Consider the following 20,279-nt stretch of genomic DNA (forward strand, 5'->3'; position numbering starts at 1 on the left):
CAGAGACCTATGCTCCGGTTGCAATAATGGCAGTTCATTGGAAGATTAGCTTATAACTTATTAAACTATTGTACAGCTAATTCCCGTGGAACAAGTGCTTAATAAGCTATTTATTATACAACAAAAATGTTACTGGGACGTACATCGACTAGACGTGGAAAAGACTTTCCTCTATGGAAAGAGAATATGGGGGCATCCATAAAGTACGTCACGCTTATAGGGGGGAGGGGGGGTTGACCTAATCGTGACGATTTGTGACGTAGGGGGGAGGGGGGGGTATGAAGTTATGTGACGTCACATGAAAAAAAATCATATGGAAAATTTATTCGGGAAATTATTATTTAGCCTTCATTTTAAGATACAACTATTGAAGGCTTCTATAAAATTAACGTACTGATGGATTTTAAAACAAATAGTAAAATTTTTTGAATGAACACTTTCATTTTTCTCATTTCTCATTTATTCTATGTAGTATGAACTCTCCATTAAGGCTTTACAGAATATGCAGTACACCGCTGAAGAGCTGCTTGAGTACCGTCCTGCCTAAAAGATTTTTGCAACCGCAAATAGCAGTCGCACAAACTCCTGAAGGGTTACTGGAAACTGCCAGAGACCCATGGCAATGTTTTACCTTGATATTCGTGCTGAACTCAATCGAAGAACAAAAACTCATACCGAAGTTCCACGGCTGCTTTTAAGGTTTTTCGGTATAATTTATACTGCCCCTCACTCAAAAGCTCTCTGAAAGATAGAGTTTAAGCCACTTGCGGATTAAATTTCGCATCTAAGTTAGTGTTGAATGATTACACGATTGAAGAAATACACAAAATGACAAAATCCGTCAGAAAAGTTCTTCCAAGGTGTGTTGCTGCAAGACGTCAGCAGGAAGTCCTGATTCTTTCAACTAGATCAGACGAATTTGAGTGGATGAATGTAAAGGGCGTGGATATGCGCGAAACATTAATCGACGGCACATCAGCGACTTCTGAAGCCTATCCGATTGTAGCAATTGAAGATCATCTTCAAAATCCGTGAATCGATGACTTATAAGCTCGAAAACTTTCCTTTTTTTATTCGCTGAATTTCATTTGATAGCTTTAAATAAAAAGGTTGGAATGAATATTTTGAAAATGAATGAAAATTTTTTTGTTGTGAAGGGGGGGGGTTTCCGTGACGTGACGTACTTTCTCAGGGGGGGTCACGAATGTGTGACGAAATGTGACAAGGGGGGGAGGGGGGGTTGATTTTGGTCAAAATTTGCGTGACGTACTAAATGGATGTCGCCTATGTATTGTTGTTGCAGTTGAAAATCGTAATAATCGAAGTGCGACATTCGGATTTATTCTTGTTCTGTGTGTCGCAACTACGTCGCACGTGGTACGCTATGATCGCACATTGATGCGCTAGTAGTTGCGATACACAGAACAAGAATAAAACCGAAAGTCGCGAGTCGATTATTACGGTTTTCAACTGCAACAACAATATCTGGCTGCCCCTATTGGTGTCGCTGTTCCATTCAACACGTTGTGCAAGCTCAACAAATCTCTAATGAAACTGACTAAAGAAATGACAAAGTTGTAGGGAACGAGCCGAGTTAGATGAATCAGCGTAAAACAAATCTAATGAAACTGAATTATTTACTTGAGTGTAACTGCAGTTTTCATGAAACCCCTTGTATACGAAGAATACCATCATACGAACGATAAGAGATAAGGAGAGAAACGAATCGTTCAATATGAGACTTACGCATACTGCGGGTGTGGCATGATATAGCATGCTCTAAACAAGAGTCAGTTTTTGGACGAACGTAGATTTTGGCGGACGTTGTTCCGAATTCTGGTGGATTCGGTTGGAAATAACCGACGGACACGACAGTTTCGAAATCGAAATTTTCTTTCAGGTTTTTCATCAAAATTAAAGACAAAAAATCTTTTTCAAAATAATCTTTTATTTTTTTATATTCATATTAAATCCTAAAGATATAGATATCATTGATTCGATACAATGGTTAACATCCTCGTACAAGATATGCATCAAGAATGCTGACGATTATTTCAGTGGTTTCCACTCCGGAAATTCGTACCCACGTAGATTTTTAAAACCATTCCCGGTTGTATTTGTAGAGAAGTAAAATGTTTGAGCAGTAGGCTTCGCATTGCTCTTACCCCGGCTGGCACGAGCAAACTTTCTAAGGAGTGGAGTATCTTTATCCGATTCGCTTTCGCTGGAAGAGTGGTTCTTTTTCGTGGACACATTAGCCAAATCCTCGTCTTCGTCACTGCTTGCGGGTTGCTGCTTGTCAGCTGATATTTTTTCCATATTGGATTTGGAATTCTTGCTTGAACGGTCAGGCCTACAAGCTGCATTGGCACAGGACATGCCATGATGCTCCGGCATGCTGCAATGACGGCACGTTTTTGCTTGACCCCGATAAGTCACCAGCGTTGTCTCACGACACGACGTTTTGTCGCAGAAGGTAACATACGAAGGTATGTGATTGTTTATACGCATTCGTAATACCCGTACTCCATTGTTCAGCCCAGGAAAGAGGGATTTCCATGTTTCGTGCTCGATCGAAAGCACTTCACCGTATTTCTCCATTTCCTTCTTGATGACTCTCCTACTAAGTCTCATCGAGAGATCGTGGAGTCGCACTTCAACGGCGTTGTCTTCCAAAAAAATTGGAATACTATGAGTGGTCCCATTTTTTTTAATCGAATGCTTTAGATTGTTGTCAGCCACGAAACGTTCCGCCATGGTCAGATTTTTAAAGGTAATCAATGCGCAGTTTCTGACACGATGCATCTGCAAGCAGGTCAACTTATCGACATCCAGCTTCATTTCCTGCTTTAGGAGCTGCTCAATTTCCCGGAAGGACGGTCGAACCGAACAACGCTCGAAATCAACAACAGCGGTGTTGATGCGCAATTCTTGTGTTTGATTTCCTGTCATTCTTAACATGTAGTAGATGTAATTCAATTTTAAAACTTTTAGTAAATCGAAACTAACTCTTTACTTCAATACGAAGCTATGCAGATCGAAAGGCAACTGTTTCTTTTAAACCAGATAGCTGTAACTGCTGATTATTGGATTTTTTTCGAATTTATATGCTGGTATATTGTCTACCTAGTAAGCGTTTTCGAATAGCTCTTGGTAACCATTAATAGGTAAAGCGTAGGTTCTATCGCTAATAGGTAGTCAAATCGGCCAAATATCACTAATGTGTACGGATTCGGCATGGTAATCAATTTACCTAAAATTTTCCGATTCCAATATCACAGTAAAGAAAAATTGATAAAGTTTGCTTGTGCGCATCTGGTTATTTTTAGCTGCCTCTGTGAGGGCTACTTTTTGCACATGCTTCGTGTGTGATTCACGTGCCTCTGGGAAGGCAGAATATTTTACTGAAACACGCTGCGTATTGCGTAGTTTGATCGCCTCTGGAAAGCCTATAGAAAATCGCTTGTGTGCGATGGTTCCCCTGAGAGGTGAGGATGAAAATGATGATTATAATGATGGTAATGACGAAACTGATTCTGGTGATATTGAAAGTGAGGATTGCAATGAGAAAAAGATTATAGAATGACGAAAGTGATTATGAAAATGATTATGGTAATGACGAATCTGACGTACGTGATGATCGTAATGACGGATTGGACTTCAGATGCTGTAGACCGAAAATCTGTTAACGGATTCGTATTCCAAGTTTTTGTCTGCACAGTTTTCTGGGCTAGCAAAAACAGCAGACGGTGGTCTTATCCCTATGTTCTGGAGTACCCAGTTTGGCAAGCGGAATTCGTCGTCTCTTTTATTCTCTAGTGTTCTTATGGAACTGCGAGTTTGACGTCACACTAGAGAATAAAAGAGATGATCAATTCCGTCAGCCAAACGTGGTAGTCCAGAACATAGGTCTTATCCTATATAGGTCTTATCATCCAACGAAGCTGAGTATGGTGCACTGTGCTTGGCTGCCTGGGAAGTGGGAAGGCTTATGGCTTTCTCGTGGATCGGGGAATCTAAGAAGGTGGATTCTCCGCAATACAAATCGTGTGTACGTACACGTAATAAAGTGTGATTAAGATAAATGTCAGCTATCTCTATACAATTATTGGTGAAATGGTGATTAAATTAAATATTTATACCTACTTTTTAAATTACAACGCTTACCTGTTATGTAATTTATTCACCGCCCACAATTACAGTCGATTACATTGTATTAATTCGCCCTTTTCAAAAGTTCTTACCTATTATTTCACGATTGATACGCCAAATAACATTGCTGCACCCTCCACAGTCAATCAAAAATTTTGTTTTCTTTGCTCTGTTTTGCCGGCTTTAAGTTTTGCTTGCTTTGAATTGTCCATTGTCCTTAGGCTCTGAATCATCGCGCGTTCCAAATTAAATTAGGGTGGAGCTCGTAATTTATCCGATTTGTTGACCATTTTAATATATATTAAGCAGTTAAGTGATTTTCAACATGACTACTTGGTTACCAATAGAATCTAATCCGGAGGTAAGTACGATGTGCAAAGTAGCATAAAAATCTTCCAGAACAAATAAAAGCAAATACGAATTTTTCCGGCCTGATTATGACTCGAGCACTGACTGCTCACAATTAAAGTTTCAAACAACAAACGTTTCATTCTTCATACCAAATTATTTTCACATCGATGTTTTTGAAAAACAAAACGTAAATAACTTGTAATTAAAACTATCCAGGGTGCAGCAGGTACACCTACCTAAAGTGTTCACTGAACATAAGAATTTGTTTAATGGAACGTTTGCGCAATTAGGAGGCAGTTATTAACATGTGTAATGTAGGTATCAGGGCCTTATCGCTGTTTTTTTGTTTTTTTAACCGATAGTGGTGAAAATTAAAACAAAAAAATAAAATGTAATGAGGTTGAGCAGGTATGTTTGATTATACATTATGAATATGTTTCCAAACCGAGACGGGGACTATGAGTTGAAATATCCGATTCCAATAATTTGAAGAAAAATAAAATCAATAGCATTGTTCTAAACAAACAACTTTAGTTATTCATTTAGCAAGTTTATTAACTCTCTCGTAATTTTTGAGCTATTGATTAATATTATTTGATGTGATTTTGTGTAAACAGTTATCTAAATGATTGTATAACAATTCCCCGAAAACCATTTCCCCGAAACCCGTCTCCCCGAAAGATATTTCCCCGAATGTATCAATTCCCCGAAAACTCTTTTCCCGAAAGATATTTCCCCGAATGTAATAATTCCCCGAAATATATTTCCCCGAATGTACTAATTTCCCGAAAGATATTTCCCCGAATGTACTAATTCCCCGAAAAATATTTCCCCGAATGTACCAATTCCCCGAAAAACATTTTCCCGAAGGTATCATTTCCCCGAAAACCGGATTTCCACGAGTAAAATTCATGTTACATTGCATTGCAAGCCTGTTGTCAAGTGTATGTCTGGTCTTACCCAAAAATTTTTTCCCAGTATCTTCAAAGTAGAAATATATGTAAGATTATACGACATACGGGGAAATATTTTCCCCGAATGAAGTTTTTCTGAAAAATACTTTTCCGAATGTAGGTACTAGATTCCCAAAATACAGATTATAAAAACCAATTTCTCGAATGCCGCTTCTTCGGAAAGCATGTTTTTAAAAATAAGCCTTTACTTCCCCTGCGCAGCATTATAGAATAGGTGAAGCAGTTTTATGCTGCAAATCTGATAAGTTTAAAATTTAAAAACTGGGGTTGAGTACCACAGAAGGCTGCAAATCAAAAAGTAGAAAAACACATAAAGCTGAAACAATTGAAACGTCAATGAATTTTGACGGAACATGTAACATACTATTTAACACCTCAAAACAAAACCAGTTTTCACATATTCTTGCTGATAAAATAACTTCTGCTCGTGCGGAATCAACTGAAAATTAGTTACTACGACTGGGTATGCGGAAATTCACAAATTTGTGCGTGCGAAAGTCTGCTACATCCAACGGTGGATTGGCTATCATTTTTCTTGGTGAATAGATGGATCATTCTTCGTGAACAGACGCAGAACTTTGACCTTCTTAGGTCCCTTGGTATGATTTCCAACGTAAAAATCGTTTTCGGATCATGTAGGTAAGGTCAGTGCCGTAGCGTGCGGTTGTCAGACTAGCCATCGCTAAGGGCGCTAGGTCTTAAGGGTGCAAAAGCAATGCTCCAATAATATTTACAACCCTTTTTTACCACACTTTCACTCGAAACACTGTGTAAAGGTCAATTAAAGGTAATGACATTATATTTCATGAAAAACTGAAACAAAATTCGTCATTATTTCAAAGATATTCTCGCATTTTGCTATTGATATTTGATACCGCTCATCAGACGGCGCACATCTTCTTCAATTACGGTCTAGGCAAGCAAAGTCGCTGGTGACTGCTTCTTTCTTTCATCTTCAGTCAGAGAATTTAACTCTTGCAGTAGGGAAATATCGACTGTATGTCAAAACATTCGCAGCCTTCAGTCTACTTAATTGTTGCTTATATGCTGTCCTTACTCGCTATCGCTCGTTCGGACTCAACTAAAGGATAACCCCTACTAGTCGGCAAACCTAGGAAAACACATGCACCTAAATAGAGGTGGTTTCTGCGGGGGGGCTGCCCCCCCCGCAGTGGCCGGCGCTTCCGACGGCGGGTCGCCGGCGAACACTCGCGGCCTACGGCCGTCTCGCCCTGAATCATCTAGGAAACGTTTGCTACTAGCACGATAAAATAGATGCCACATCTTGTAATAAGCGTAATTCATTGTACTCGTAACATTGATTTTAAAAACATTCGTTTATCCGAGAAAATAATTTTCGGGGAAAGTCGAAAATGCGGGCAAATGCGGTAATTAGACGATGCGCGAAAAATCCAGAAAAGAGAGATACTTAATAAACTGTAAGATAGCAGATGAAGATGTGGTTGGAAGAAAAGATATTAATAATTATAATAATACCTACTGCAGAATAATTTGGTTTTGTTTCCTGATGTAAGTTAATTCCTTTAAAGAAATGAACGCTCCATTTATTTTTAACTTTGGGTTACTCGTTGTTAAATATTTTTCTAGATATTGGTTCTTTCTTGCCAATAGCTTTTTGGTAAATAGTACTTTCTGAGAATCAGTTCTCTGGAATTTGATACTTGGAATTGGTTTTCTGGAATTTAGTACTTCCTGAGCATTGGTTTTCTGGAGAATGATTCTTTCTGGGGAATATCGGTATTTTATTTTCTGGTGTTTAGTTTTCTAGAGAAAGTCGGACAACCATTCGTTGAGTCCGTGAGGTGCCGCAATTGCGTGCGACGCCTAATTTCATACGCTTGGTCTAAAGGTGGCGGTTTCCTAGCGGAAGATACAGAACATTTTCGACAAAAATGTTTGAACGTATACTCTCAAGCATTCAAACATTGTTGAAGGAAATGTGCATGTTTTGTTCAGAGATATTGTTGACTTTAATACCATTTGCACGGAACTAGGAGCCAAAATTAGCCGAACGGAATTTGCGCGCCTCGGATCAGTAATGCCTAATACTCTGATCTCTGATGTGCCTAGCTTCAACACCTATATAATTTGTGACCTCGAAATATAAAACGTTACTTTTCGGGGAAATGGTACATTCGGACAAACGGTTTTCGGGGAAGTAGTGTATTCGGGGAAATGGTTTTCGGGGAAGTATTATATTCGGGGAAATGGTATTCGGGGAAGTAGTACATTCGGGGAAATGGTTTTCGGGAAAGTGATACATTCGGGAAAACAGTTCATTCGGGGAAATAGGCTTCGGGAAAATATCCTTCGGGGAACTGGGTTTCGGGGAAACGGTTTTCGGGAAAATGTTGTACAACCATCTAAATTAACATTGACAAACTTGATCCAGAGGGGTAGCTTTCAAGGGCTATCAAGCCAGTTTAAACTTACGCGGAAAACCTTCGGTATTTCAATTATACAATTGCGAAGAAAATCTACCAACCTTACGAAACAAATATGTAAGATATTTGAAATAATATGTTTTCTGCTTCAGGTACTAAACAAATATCTCGGGAAACTAGGTGTTTCGCCATTATGGAATATCGTCGATATTTATGGTGTAGAAGATGAAATGTTGGCCTTTGTCCCATCGCCACTTAAATCGTTGATTTTTCTTTTCCCATGTACAGATGTTGTAAGTTTGCATTTGATTATATTTTCTACAAAATGATTAAAATTTATATTTATATGTACGATTTTTCAGTACGAAGCCTTCCGTGCCCAAGAGGACGAAGAATTAAAAGCTAAGAACATTGAGCACCCGAAAAGTCTATTTTATATGCGCCAGTACGTTCACAACGCTTGCGGAACTATTGCTTTGGTTCACGCCATTTTGAATAACCCAGAGATCGAATTGGAGGAAAAAAGTTTTATGAAAAATTTCTTTGATGACGCTAAAGACAAGACACCGGAAGAGCGTGGCCGACAACTAGAAAACGATACAGGATTCATTGAGACACACGAGAGTATGGCAAACGAAGGCCAAACAGCTGCCCCGGATATTAACCAAAAAGTGTACAACCATTTTATTGCGTTCGTACATCACGAAGGACAGTTGTATGAGCTGGATGGACGTAAGAATTTTCCAATTGCTCACGGCCAAACGTCACCAGATAACTTGTTGAAGGATGCCGTCGCCGTGTGCAAGAAGTATATTGCACTAGATCCCAACGAAGTGCGATTTACCTTATTGGGATTAGTCCCCACTCAATGAAACATTCTAATTGCGTACTGTAGAGGCTATTGCCACTGGAAATATATATTGCTGAAAGCTTGAAGTTTGTCATTCATTATATGTCAATATTGGAAATCTCTCTTTTGTGAATAAATTTGCATTACTATCAGAAATTGAAATATATGGCCGTTATTTTTTATATTAACCTACAATCTGTTCAAAAAACAAAAACTTGAAAATTCAGTGGATCATTGAAGATAGCTGATTTTGAAGTGACAACGACTTTCTTTTTGCGCTGGTGTATATAGACGGTTTAATATACACTAGCGCCAGAAACAAGTAGTTGTCACTCCAAAACTAGCCAAATTCATTGATCCATTGTCATAACGGAAGATCAACCACAGAGAACAGACCAACAGAGTAGAATCAATATATATATATAGAATGCCAGTGTCGCTGCAGTGCTTGTGGTAAACATCACACATTTGAAAATTATGTACATACAATGTAAGCGCATATGTGTGAGTGTTCGATTCGAAACGGGAATCTGATTGTCAAACTGAAAAGGCAACCCAATAAAAAATCCTTCCGGCTCTTCCGTAAATCACATAGGATAAATCACCCGATTTGGTCGTTTCAGGGTATTTCGTCGGCAGAAAAATTTTCTATTGGGTAATTTGACAGTGTTGTTCCCGTACCCAAGACACGAACCAGCAACATGTTTGCCACCAAAGTATCCATGAAACATCAGCGACACTGATGGCGTTCTATATATACAGCAAAGTTTCGTTAATTGGTGGTTCGTTAATTGGGCGGTTCGTTGATTGGGCGTTCGCTAATTGGGCTATGTGACAACTTGAATGTCAAAATTGTATGGAATTTTCGAGTTTAGAATTTTCTAACAACTGTCAGTCGGCCCAATTAGCGAATCAGCTGGAGTGCAGTCGTGGCCCAATTAACGAATTCAGGCTGTATTGATTATACTACCAACAGGTTACAGGTAATTGACAAAAAGTGTGTAAAAGGCACCCCGGTGGCAACTATGACGTTTGCGAAAAAAATAAGTAAGCCAACATCGGCTGGATCATTGGATCAATTGTATGCAAGTGTGCATGCAAAAGTACGAATCACACGGTATTTCTGCAGCACCAGCAGTAATTTTCGCTGGGTTATCATCTATCTCATCTAAAATATGATGTTTTCTCTCAATTGAATGTAAATTATAATTATCAATAAACTGTTCTTTAAAAAATCTTCACTTCCATATCACATAATTGATACATATGTTATTAAGTTTCGTTGACTTGGTCACGTCGAGGGCTTGTTCTTTCATTTTGACTCAATGTTGATTCATTTGACAGTTCATTTAGTTACTAATGACGTACTAGCATCGTAACTACAACAGAAACAGCAAAACTTTATTCAGCAAAATTGAAGATAATAACTAGTTCTATAACTGTTCCATATATAACTTTGTCAAATTTTGCTCGGCTAAGACGGTACTGTCAAATGAATCAAAATTGAGTCAAAGTGAACGAATAAGCCCTGGTCACGTCAGTCGCATCACTTCCACTGTTGTGTGAATGCTACTTACTAAAAGCAAAACGCATGTAGCGCCACCTCAAAATGTGGCGGTTTCAGGAAACATGGTAGATGCCCGGGGGTTGGTAAAAGGTTTTTATGTAATCTACGACTAATCCTTCAATAGAGCACTCCTCGAGCACTAAGTGGCTAATTTTACACACAAAAAATCGATTACATTCTTCGAGCCTGTTAATTTGTTCTCTGTGCTAAAACCACAGAGAACAGACTACCAGATAATTGACAAAAAGTGTGTAAAATGTTTTTATGTAATCTATGAGTAATCCTTCAATAGAGCACCCCTCGAGCAGTAAGTGGCAAACTAAATCTTCAACTCCAGCACAAAGAAATATTGATAAAGGTACATGGATATTTTTTGATGCGTTTGGCAAACTATTTCTGGAGGGTGCTACCGACAGATTTTACACACAAAAAATCGATTACTTCCTTCGAGCCTGCTAATCTGTTCTCTGTGGTGTAAGCCATTACAAAAGTAATCTCTGATTACGACGCACTCGAACGTCTTACTGGAAACCCCTTGGCAGAGGCCACTTAAATTTCACTCGTTTGTATACAATCATTTAAGCGTGTACATACACATAAGTTGTTTTATAAAATAAATTGGCAACCCTGGCTACTAACAGTCAGCAAGCGCCAGCGGAAGAAAAGAGAAGGCACGACTTTGCAGAAATTAGAAGCAGCAGGCTAGTAATACAAGAGAACCAGTTCCTCGGGAATTCTATTGTCCTTAGAAAACAGCGAAGAATAGTGCACTTCCGGCGGTTATCCGTTCGTTTGTGTGGATTTGCTGTTTAGTGTTTCGTGTGGACGTTAAAGTAAAAACAACTGTTTTCTTTTTGTTGGTCTGCGATCCGAGCTAAAAGGGAAAGTAAAATCGCCGCTGGTGCCCAACTCGAAAGCCAGCCAGCCAGCCAACTGCTGTACAACAAATATCATTTCCGTGATTGGGTAAGCGTAAAAAGAATTTTACTTCAGTCAGTGCTTGACAAATTCTGCGGTTTCCGAGTGAAAATCCGATGTTTTCAAAACGTTTTAATAAGGAGCTAAATTTGGTAGCTCCAAAAATGAAAAGGGCGTAATGATGATCTAATGTTCATGTATCGGTATAATTAAACCACTTGCTTAATTTATGATAGTTGTCAAATTATAATTTATAAAGTTACATCTAAATTTTTGAACTACGAATTTCAAACTGGTTTTTAAATTGAATCATTTATGTTTTCATGTATTTCGACGAACTTGCATTTTTGGTTACTTATGTTTTCTGCTTCGTGTTTTTTATATTTGTCACATAGCCTTGTCGAACGCATACATTTACTATCGTTAATTACTAATTAATGCTAATATATTGCTTCTTATAGTGATTGCGAAACAATATTCCTGCGTAAAACAATACATTGCTAGACCTGGAGCCTACTCGACAAACACTTGAACTCTCCGTTGTTTGAACCAGAATCACTGCGTCGGATCCATTTTCCCGGAAGTAACTGTGGCTGACGACACGGCGGCCGCCGACGTAGACCAACAGCCGGAAGCTGGAGAAGACGAGCGACATTTGCAGCAGACGGATGAAAACAAGAAAGCCACTACTAGTGTTAGCAGCCCGACTTTAAGCGACAGCCAAGAAGAACAGGATAAGGTGGAACAGGACAGGACGTCCAGTCAAAAACAACAAAAACCGGAAACTCAACTACAGCAAAGGCAGAAGCCACAAAGTGAAGCACAGGTGAGTTTAGAATGGGGAAAGAAGTGTCATCTAAAGAGAACAGAAAATTATTCCTGTTCACATTTTCCTTATCTACTATCATTATGACAAATTTTATTTTGATTGCGAGACTTGGTTTCCCTCATTGAGCTAAGTTAAAACCTTATAAAACGTTCCAATGATTTAGTTTCTATTTGAAAACGTACCCGAGAACTAAAGCTATTAACTTGAAACGACTAAAGACACTAAATTGTACTTGAATAATAGTAAACTGATGAATAACAAATACGTCAATTCGTCAAATTAAAATTAAAATGTTAAAGAACCTTATTGACACATCCTTCGCAGTTGTATACTCGACTTTTGCATCAATTTTCGCGTCCTTTTTCATCAATATTGCTTTCCATTCCATGTAAATCACTCCTAACCATAAACAAATGGTAAAAGTAGACTTTTATTATTTCAAATCAGTAATCTGATTGAATATTTTTTCCACAGTTAGAAAGTAAGTTAAAAAAGTGACAAATTCCGCACTAGTTCTTAAAAACATTTCGCATGCCTGAAAAACAATCCGTGACGTTACAACGGAGAAATTCTTCCTTTGGTTCTGTTTCGATATTCTCGTAAGAATTGTCCGTCATGCAGGGTCTTGCTTTGGCTTTGCCGAAATACAAGTGTGAGGCTGCGATATTTTACGTACAATTACGATTATTACGTGCTTTCTGTTATAATTGTAAGTGTAAACAAGTTTTCGCTCGATCGCCCATATAACCAAATACACTTTTTATAGCACGACATTCGAGACAATTATTTGAAACTAAATTGTGATTGTGAAAAGCAGAATGAACCATGTTTGTATTAAAGATTTAATTTAACAATATTAACGTAACAGTCGTGGTTCGAATCAACTACTATTTTTTGCTTTCTTCTTCAGGCAATGCCATCGGCAGTCAGCGGTGGCGGCGGTGGCAATCATACCGGTGGAGGAGGCGGCGGAGGTGGTGGCAATGGGAATAACATGAATGCACAATCGAACGAAGAATGCGGTATACGAGACGTCTGGCGGCATAACTTGGACGAGGAGTTTCGCACTATTCGACATATCGTGCAAAAGTATCACTATGTGGCGATGGATACAGAGTTTCCCGGGGTTGTGGCTCGTCCGGTCGGTGAATTTCGCTCGTCGTCCGACTATCAGTATCAGTTCCTGCGCTGCAATGTAGATCTGCTGAGAATTATTCAACTGGGATTGACGTTCATGGACGAGGACGGACGTACGCCGACTGGTTTCTCTACTTGGCAGTTCAATTTTAAATTCAATCTGAACGAAGACATGTACGCTCAGGATTCGATTGATCTTTTGCAGAACTCTGGTATTCAGTTCAAGAAACACGAAGAGGACGGCATTGATCCACTGGACTTTGCTGAATTACTGATGACATCTGGTATCGTGCTGATGGATAATATTAGGTGGCTCAGTTTCCACTCAGGATACGACTTTGGTTATTTGTTGAAGCTACTAACGGATCAGAATTTACCAGCGGAGGAGAGCGATTTTTTCGAGCTGCTGCGAATCTATTTTCCAACCATCTACGACGTAAAGTATTTAATGAAGAGCTGCAAGAGTCTGAAGGGCGGCCTGCAAGAGGTTGCCGATCAGCTGGAGCTACGCCGTATCGGACCGCAGCATCAGGCGGGCTCGGATTCGCTGCTTACCGGGATGGCATTCTTCAAGATGCGCGAGGTACATGGTTTCAGCTTTTTAAACAATAGCACTAGTAGTAAGAACGATAGCAGTACTGCCGAATGCTATAACAGTAGCCTTGGGGGAGGTGATGGTCGTGCTAATAATGGTCTAAATAGCGCCGATTCCAGCGGCTTTGTTAGCTTCGAATGCAATTGTAGCGAAAGCTTTGAGAGTGCCTTGAACAAATCATTGAATCATATCGATACAAAGATAAAGTTGCATATCATAACAGGCTCAAATGATTAGCTGTTTGGCAGTTACTTATAAGGGGGCCAATTTTTTGAAATTATAGTTCCTATTTCTTTAATACATTAGAATCACTAGGCCATCGCAGCATTTCGGCCTAGACATAGATTACAGCAAATGAGATTATTCCGTTAAAGCGAAGCTATTGTTATTGTTTGGTTATCTTTATAAAACGTTGAATTGTGAATTTTCATTAAGCAATGAGAAAAATATATTCAAATTTGTTGAAATTAGATCTTTTTCTTTCGTTTTTTATACATAGAACGAAACAGTAACAAAAACAATATCAAGAGCATTCCATTCGAATCATCTTCATTTGCTGTAACCTGTGAGGAGGTGGTGGGTCTTAGGTCTTAGTCGGGTCATTAAATGTCTGAATTATTCTTCTAAACTTTAACGGAATTACAGGTATACCAAGTCATAATATCAATTTTCTCCGTTTCTTGTATTTCGGTTAATGTATAATGGGCATTTTTCGAAGTTATCATTCAAAATGGTCCGAAATAGCTTAGTTATTCATGAAGTTTTGTACGTAAACGTTAGAACTGAAAAATTTCGAGTCTTCTGTTTGCCCAGAAAACTAAGACAACTTCCCCGATTTTTTCGATTTCCCCGATTTTAATTAAAATGTAAGTATGCAAATAATTTCTCCACAATCCAGGAAAAATATCACTCGAGAAAAGTATTTAACAAATTTTTTTTCAGCCGTGAAAACCTGCTACAGCGCATGCTGACAATATCTACTCAAGAGCTAGCGGGACGCGATTACCCTGATGTGTCGTTTCGATGCAAGCAAGGGAAATTTTTATGTTTTTCTCCAAGAAGCGACCGTGAAGTAACGTTACGAAGGGGATCCGGAAATTAGCAATGAAGTGTCGGAATATGCTCTAAAGACAATCTGCCTCGATTGGAGCATTTATGGTTTGGTGCAAAATGCGAAAACGACCAAATAAGCATGGGATGTACTATGATGCCGTCGTCAGCTGCCAGTCCCCCCCCCCTTATTTCTTATACGAGGACACGTTCAATCAAGCCGCTATGTTTGGGAGTCTGGTGGGCCAAGCTTGCGTCCAGGTTCAATTGTGTTCTACACCGATGGATCGAAGATGGGTGCAAATACTGGAGCTGGGGTTTTTGACCCTGAAGTCAGTAAAGCTACACCCATAGATCAGAGCCCGACAGTATTTCAAGCAGAAATTCACGCCATTATAGAATGTGCGAATGCGTATCTGTTTAAATAAAATGTACAGGTTTGCAAAGATCTGCATATTTTCAGATAGCCAATTTTACATGCAAATCGAAGCTAATGTAAGAATGCATTCTCTCTCTCTCTCTCTCTCTCTCTTAGGCAATTGGCCAGTAGGAACGAAGTAACTTTATACTGGGTGCCCGGCCATTGTGGTATTAAGGGAAATGAAAAAGCCGACAGTCTAGCAAGAGAAGGCTCTGTATCAAATTTCATTGATCCGGAACCGTTTTGTGGAGTCCCGGAGTGAGCTCTAAGGACCGAAACATGAAATTGTGAAATGTCCATGATAGAATCACATTGGAACGCTGCGAATACATCCAGACAAGTAAAAAGATTCAAGACCAAGTACAGCAAAAGCCCGGATCTTATTAAATCTTAATAAAAAAGATCTTCCGGTAATTACTGGTCTGTTGATTGGTCACTGCCCGAGCAGATATCACTTAAACAAAATAGGTAAAAATGATACTACTATAATGATATAATGGCAGTATTTTAACGGATGAACACATGAACGGTGCCCAGGCTGAAAACAGTGGCGACGAAGGAAGCAATTTTGACGGTGCGACGAACGGAGAAGAGGTGCCAGACCCAACGATAGGCGTAGTTACGGAGGCCATCATGACGCTAAAAAACATTGTAAGAATTTGGGATACAAAGCAGCCACCGGAGGAGTAGAAAGATGGGGTGATCTACGCGGTCTACAAGAAGAACGGCGAGTTGGACTGTGAGAACTATCGTGCGATCTAAATACCTAAATACCGCGTACAAAGTGCAATCCCAAATCATCTTTTGCCGACTATTACCAATTGCGAGCAGATTTGCGGGAATTTATCAAGCAGGCTTCGTTAAAGGACGATCAACAACGGATCAAATATTTACGCTGCGGCGGATCCTCCGAAGTGAATACAAAATTCCCACGCATCATTCCTTCGTCAACTTCAAAGCTGCAGTTACCATTGATCAAAAAAGAGCTATGGAAAATCATGGACGAGACGGGCAGTGCTGTGTACAGATTTCGGGTGGATTGTCAATTTCTAGCCGGTGAAAACGATACCAGCCGTGACATTTGGAGCTGTATTATTAGCGGAAGTCGTGCTCACCATTAGCTTCACAAACAATTCTAGTCGAACAGACTGAACTCCCGCACAAAGTGTACCTTGTACAAGACGCTCAATAGACCGGTTGTTCTCTGTGGGCATGAAACGTAGAAATTGCTTGAGGAGGACCGGCGAATGCTCGGGATATTCAAAAGACGAGTGCCAAAAACGATCTTTGGTGACATTCAGAAGTATGGAGGCGGACGGTGAACCATGAACCACCGCGCAGCTCTATGGCTAACCCAGTATTCAAAAGGTGGATAAAACTAGTCGGATACATAGGCAGGGCGCAACAAGCAAGGAAGTTAGAAGAAAGTTAGGTGGAGCGAGATGTGGCAGAGGACACCGTGTTACAAGGAATCGGAGACCGGTGGCCCAAAACCAAGTGAATTGAAAAATTTTTGTTCATCAGGCTACGTTTTGGGACAGCAAAAGCCAATTAATAATATGGCACTACTTGAAGAAAGTCCCGTCGTCGGACCGGCCACATCGCAGGAATGTCGGACGAATGTGCAGCAAAATCTGTTCTTTTCAAGAAGTCCAGGATCGAGTACAGTAAAGGAGGATTTTTGATATAGCACGAGCCACCCTGGCTTTAAGCTGCTAAATGAATGATATCTGGATGTGCACTTTGCTGCTCAAGGATTTTTCGAAGAAGTTCGATCCAATGATTTTGGGTCTGGAGTCATCTGGTAATATCCCTATCATCGGATAAGCTTAACGGAAAGATCATGTAGAAAAGCAAAATGAGTGGTTCGAAATCGTCTGTCGAAATCGAGGGTGGTTTCTTCAACAAGTAGAATGCATTCAAAGAAGCAAGTTAACAAGCAAGTGTTTCCGTTGTAAGAAGGTTGGACACTGCATCGGAGTGCCAGTAGGAGGCGAGGAAAGAGAAGAAGAGTACCCAGAAAGGAAAGCCAGCATTCTTTGCTGCCAGCAAGGTTTTTGTGGAAAATTAACACTAGATATACCAGCTATTTAGTCATTCTGACTGGTACCGGTATAAAGCTCAATAACATAAAAATATATTTGTTTTTAATCTATATAACGTAACATTAGGTATATAAAATGCACTCTCTACTTATAGCTACCAAAATCATAACATTATTTCTGAAAGCAAATTTTACATGTCGCAGGAATTTTGAGTTAATTGCACGACCAGTCAAAATGACTGGTTTGGTATATCTAGTGTTAAATGTGAGAAAGAATCAAGCGCATTTGTAGGGATAATGCCGAGGAGTACGTGACCCGAAGCATTCAGAATTTCTTACGGAGAACAGACACTCGAATCGTCCTGCTTCCTATAACCAGAAGCAAAATGAATTAGCAGAAAATATGAAACGCACGCTGGTGGAAAGGGCATGAATAAAATGTTGTTTGATGCAATCCTATTTACTGTTGTCTAATTTCTGGGTAGAAACAGGGACTGTTGATGAGCAAAAAGCGAAAAATGGAAGGAAGCGATGCAGGCATAGTATTAAAAGCAGATTTTTTAAAATCCTGCACAATTTGTTTTTGACATTTATTAGAAGTTTTCTACGATCGTAGAATATTCTGTAATTTTTTTTCAAATGGTATTTTTTCTGGATTGCTAAAAAAATGTATTTATCTTTTAATACAAAAATCATGCCTTAGTTCATGAGATATTTATTTTTAAAGTTGGTATATGTTTGTCCAAATCGAGCTTAACAGTGAAAAAAGTTGTATGATTGATCGGCAATATTTGCAAAATTTTAATGAAATTAAGGCTTGTGGAAGATTAAATTCGTTCTATTTTCGGACTGTTTTCAATATCTGTCTTTCATCCTTCCATTCTTATTTGCAGATGTTTTTCGAGGACAACATTGATAACGCCAAATACTGTGGACATCTTTACGGATTGGGCACGTCGTTTATCGTAAACGGTAGCAGCAACACAATCATGAACAGTAGTGTTAACAATACCACCAGCACTACACTGGGTACCAGCACAATCACAAATACTGGTTCGAACGTGGGCACTACCGGAAGCGGAAATACAGCTGGTACTGGCGCCAACAGTAGTAATGCCAACACGGTTGGTAACAACAACAGTAACAATAACGCTAACAACAACAACAATAATAACACGAACAGCAGTAATGCACCGAACTATCACGACAATGGCGAAACTAACGCGACATCATGATTTCGTTTGTTGATACGCTAGAAAAGCAGCGGCAAAAAATAACAGACACTACCTAGTACTAACATAACAAGCAGTCACATAAACAACCATTTACTGCGAAAACAGCAAACTTTGGAACGCAAAAAATTCTTACAAGCAAGTACTTTTCTCTTCAAAGAAAATATTTATTACAGCTTTATTACTATCTATACCCAAAGTATGTAACTAGAGGGCAAGAGCAAGAGATCACTTAAAGTAATCTGAGTCAGAAAAACAGAGAAACGAGAGCAAACTTTAACTAATTTTAAGACAAGTGAAAGAATAAACATTTTAACACACATTTCATCTGAGACTCTGGGAGTCTCTGCGACAGACGTTAGGACGAAATTTATTGTTTTTATTCTTCTTGACTATTATAGAGTAAAAATAACTGCACTCCCTCAAATATTCATTTTTTTTACTATCCAACAATCGACAAATCCAATTTGACTACTTCTTGCTTTTCGGGTAAAACCACTAGCGGTTTTTCCTTTGGTCATTCATAGAATCTCGACTGTGGTTGAGAAAAACGAAACGAAACGACGATAAACGGGGAACAGAATAAGAAAAGTAAAATTTAACATCTTTCTCTAGCTGAAAGAACATTTTAGCTTATTTCGAATCCGATTGAGAAACAAACATCAAGTTAAGCTGAGCACTTTAAAGCTATTACACATAGTATAAAAACAATACTGCAGACCGCTGTTAGCGAAAATTCTTTGGTACACACACAAATCGTAGAAACCATAAGTGTCGTTAAGCATTTAAAGTGAACATCTATCAGTTGAAGTCGAATCGCCTAAACTAGGAAGAAATATCGCGCTAAAATCACTTGCACTGTCAAAACACTGATAGATAACTGAAACGAAAATAGTAAAATAGTAGTTTCATCACTAACTCTCTGATGGAATGATACCTACAGAACAACATTTATTGGTAACAGCAAGTATATATTCAAATAAAATGTTTTATTGATTCAAAAACTTCAAAATTGATATTTGTATCTCTCTGCCGCTTTTGACATATACGTAGTATCACTATACTTGAATTCCATGATTTTAGTCAATGCCTAATCGTTACATTTGAATGAGCATGGTAGTCCTATTCTGTATTCTGACGGAACGGTTCGTCGAACTAAAGTGGAAGGTCCTCTCCATTACGCCAGCAAGATCCAGTGGGTGAAACAAACGTTTGCAGCACAAGGTGGGGTAGTTAGAGCCAAGTCTGAGAGAAGGTGGTTGTGATAATGATGAAAGAGTCTATGGGGACAACGCTAGCGCCATAATGAGTTGATGATGATGAATTAATGAGGAGGAAGAGGAAATGACAAAACTTGACTCTACCCAGACCCAATCTGGGCGAGAGTGAAGACCCTCTATCACCTTTTTTGTACAATGACCTTTTTGGATAATGGAAAAGGTTGTTAAGTTCTAAAGACAAAGCCGAAATCATTTATTAATGTCGCGCTGTCGGAAGACAATTTGCTGGCGTTTGCTAAAGTTGATATTGGATTTGCAGCAAAAGCTGTATCAAATGAATTGAAAATTGATTAATGAGAGAAATTTTGGACCATATTTCGATTTTTTAAAGATATTCGCACGGTCGACTCTTATTTATCTTTTGACGTCCTTTATTAACGCCTTTTTAAACCAGAATTGATTACGCAGACTCCAGAAATTTAAGATAAACCACGGTAACTTTGTTTAGAAAATTTATTGGAGAAGGGGCTTGTA

General features: G+C 39.0%; 2 protein-coding genes across 2 annotated transcripts; both read left to right on the plus strand.

Annotated features, from left to right (window-relative positions):
* Positions 1-4,316: 4,316 nt before the first annotated feature.
* On the plus strand, positions 4,317-8,860 carry LOC128734932 (ubiquitin carboxyl-terminal hydrolase). Its single transcript, XM_053829339.1, has 3 exons — positions 4,317-4,513; positions 8,035-8,175; positions 8,245-8,860. Exons 1-3 carry the CDS (start codon positions 4,478-4,480, stop codon positions 8,752-8,754), a joined length of 687 nt encoding a protein of 228 aa, XP_053685314.1. The 5' UTR covers positions 4,317-4,477; the 3' UTR covers positions 8,755-8,860.
* A 2,143-nt stretch (positions 8,861-11,003) lies between these two features.
* Positions 11,004-19,488, plus strand: LOC128734246 (CCR4-NOT transcription complex subunit 7). The gene is made up of 4 exons (XM_053828322.1): positions 11,004-11,265; positions 11,679-12,043; positions 12,957-13,766; positions 18,187-19,488. The coding sequence occupies exons 3-4, from the start codon at positions 12,960-12,962 to the stop codon at positions 18,526-18,528; spliced, it is 1,149 nt and encodes a 382-aa protein (XP_053684297.1). The 5' UTR covers positions 11,004-11,265; positions 11,679-12,043; positions 12,957-12,959; the 3' UTR covers positions 18,529-19,488.
* The last annotated feature ends 791 nt before the right edge of the window (positions 19,489-20,279 follow it).

Source organism: Sabethes cyaneus, chromosome 2 (assembly GCF_943734655.1).
Source record: "Sabethes cyaneus chromosome 2, idSabCyanKW18_F2, whole genome shotgun sequence".
In the NCBI taxonomy this organism is placed as follows: Eukaryota; Metazoa; Arthropoda; class Insecta; order Diptera; family Culicidae; genus Sabethes; species Sabethes cyaneus.

Bases quoted from the DNA above. Each gene is read 5' to 3' on its own strand.
- LOC128734932 (XM_053829339.1), top strand. From the start codon at position 4,478: ATGACTACTTGGTTACCAATAGAATCTAATCCGGAG. The intron at 4,514-8,034 runs GTAAGTACGATG...TTTCTGCTTCAG, and splicing joins CAATAGAATCTAATCCGGAG to GTACTAAACAAATATCTCGG. The intron at 8,176-8,244 runs GTAAGTTTGCAT...ACGATTTTTCAG, and splicing joins TTTTCCCATGTACAGATGTT to TACGAAGCCTTCCGTGCCCA.
- LOC128734246 (XM_053828322.1), top strand. From the start codon at position 12,960: ATGCCATCGGCAGTCAGCGGTGGCGGCGGTGGCAATCATACCGGTGGA. The intron at 13,767-18,186 runs GTACATGGTTTC...TCTTATTTGCAG, and splicing joins CATTCTTCAAGATGCGCGAG to ATGTTTTTCGAGGACAACAT.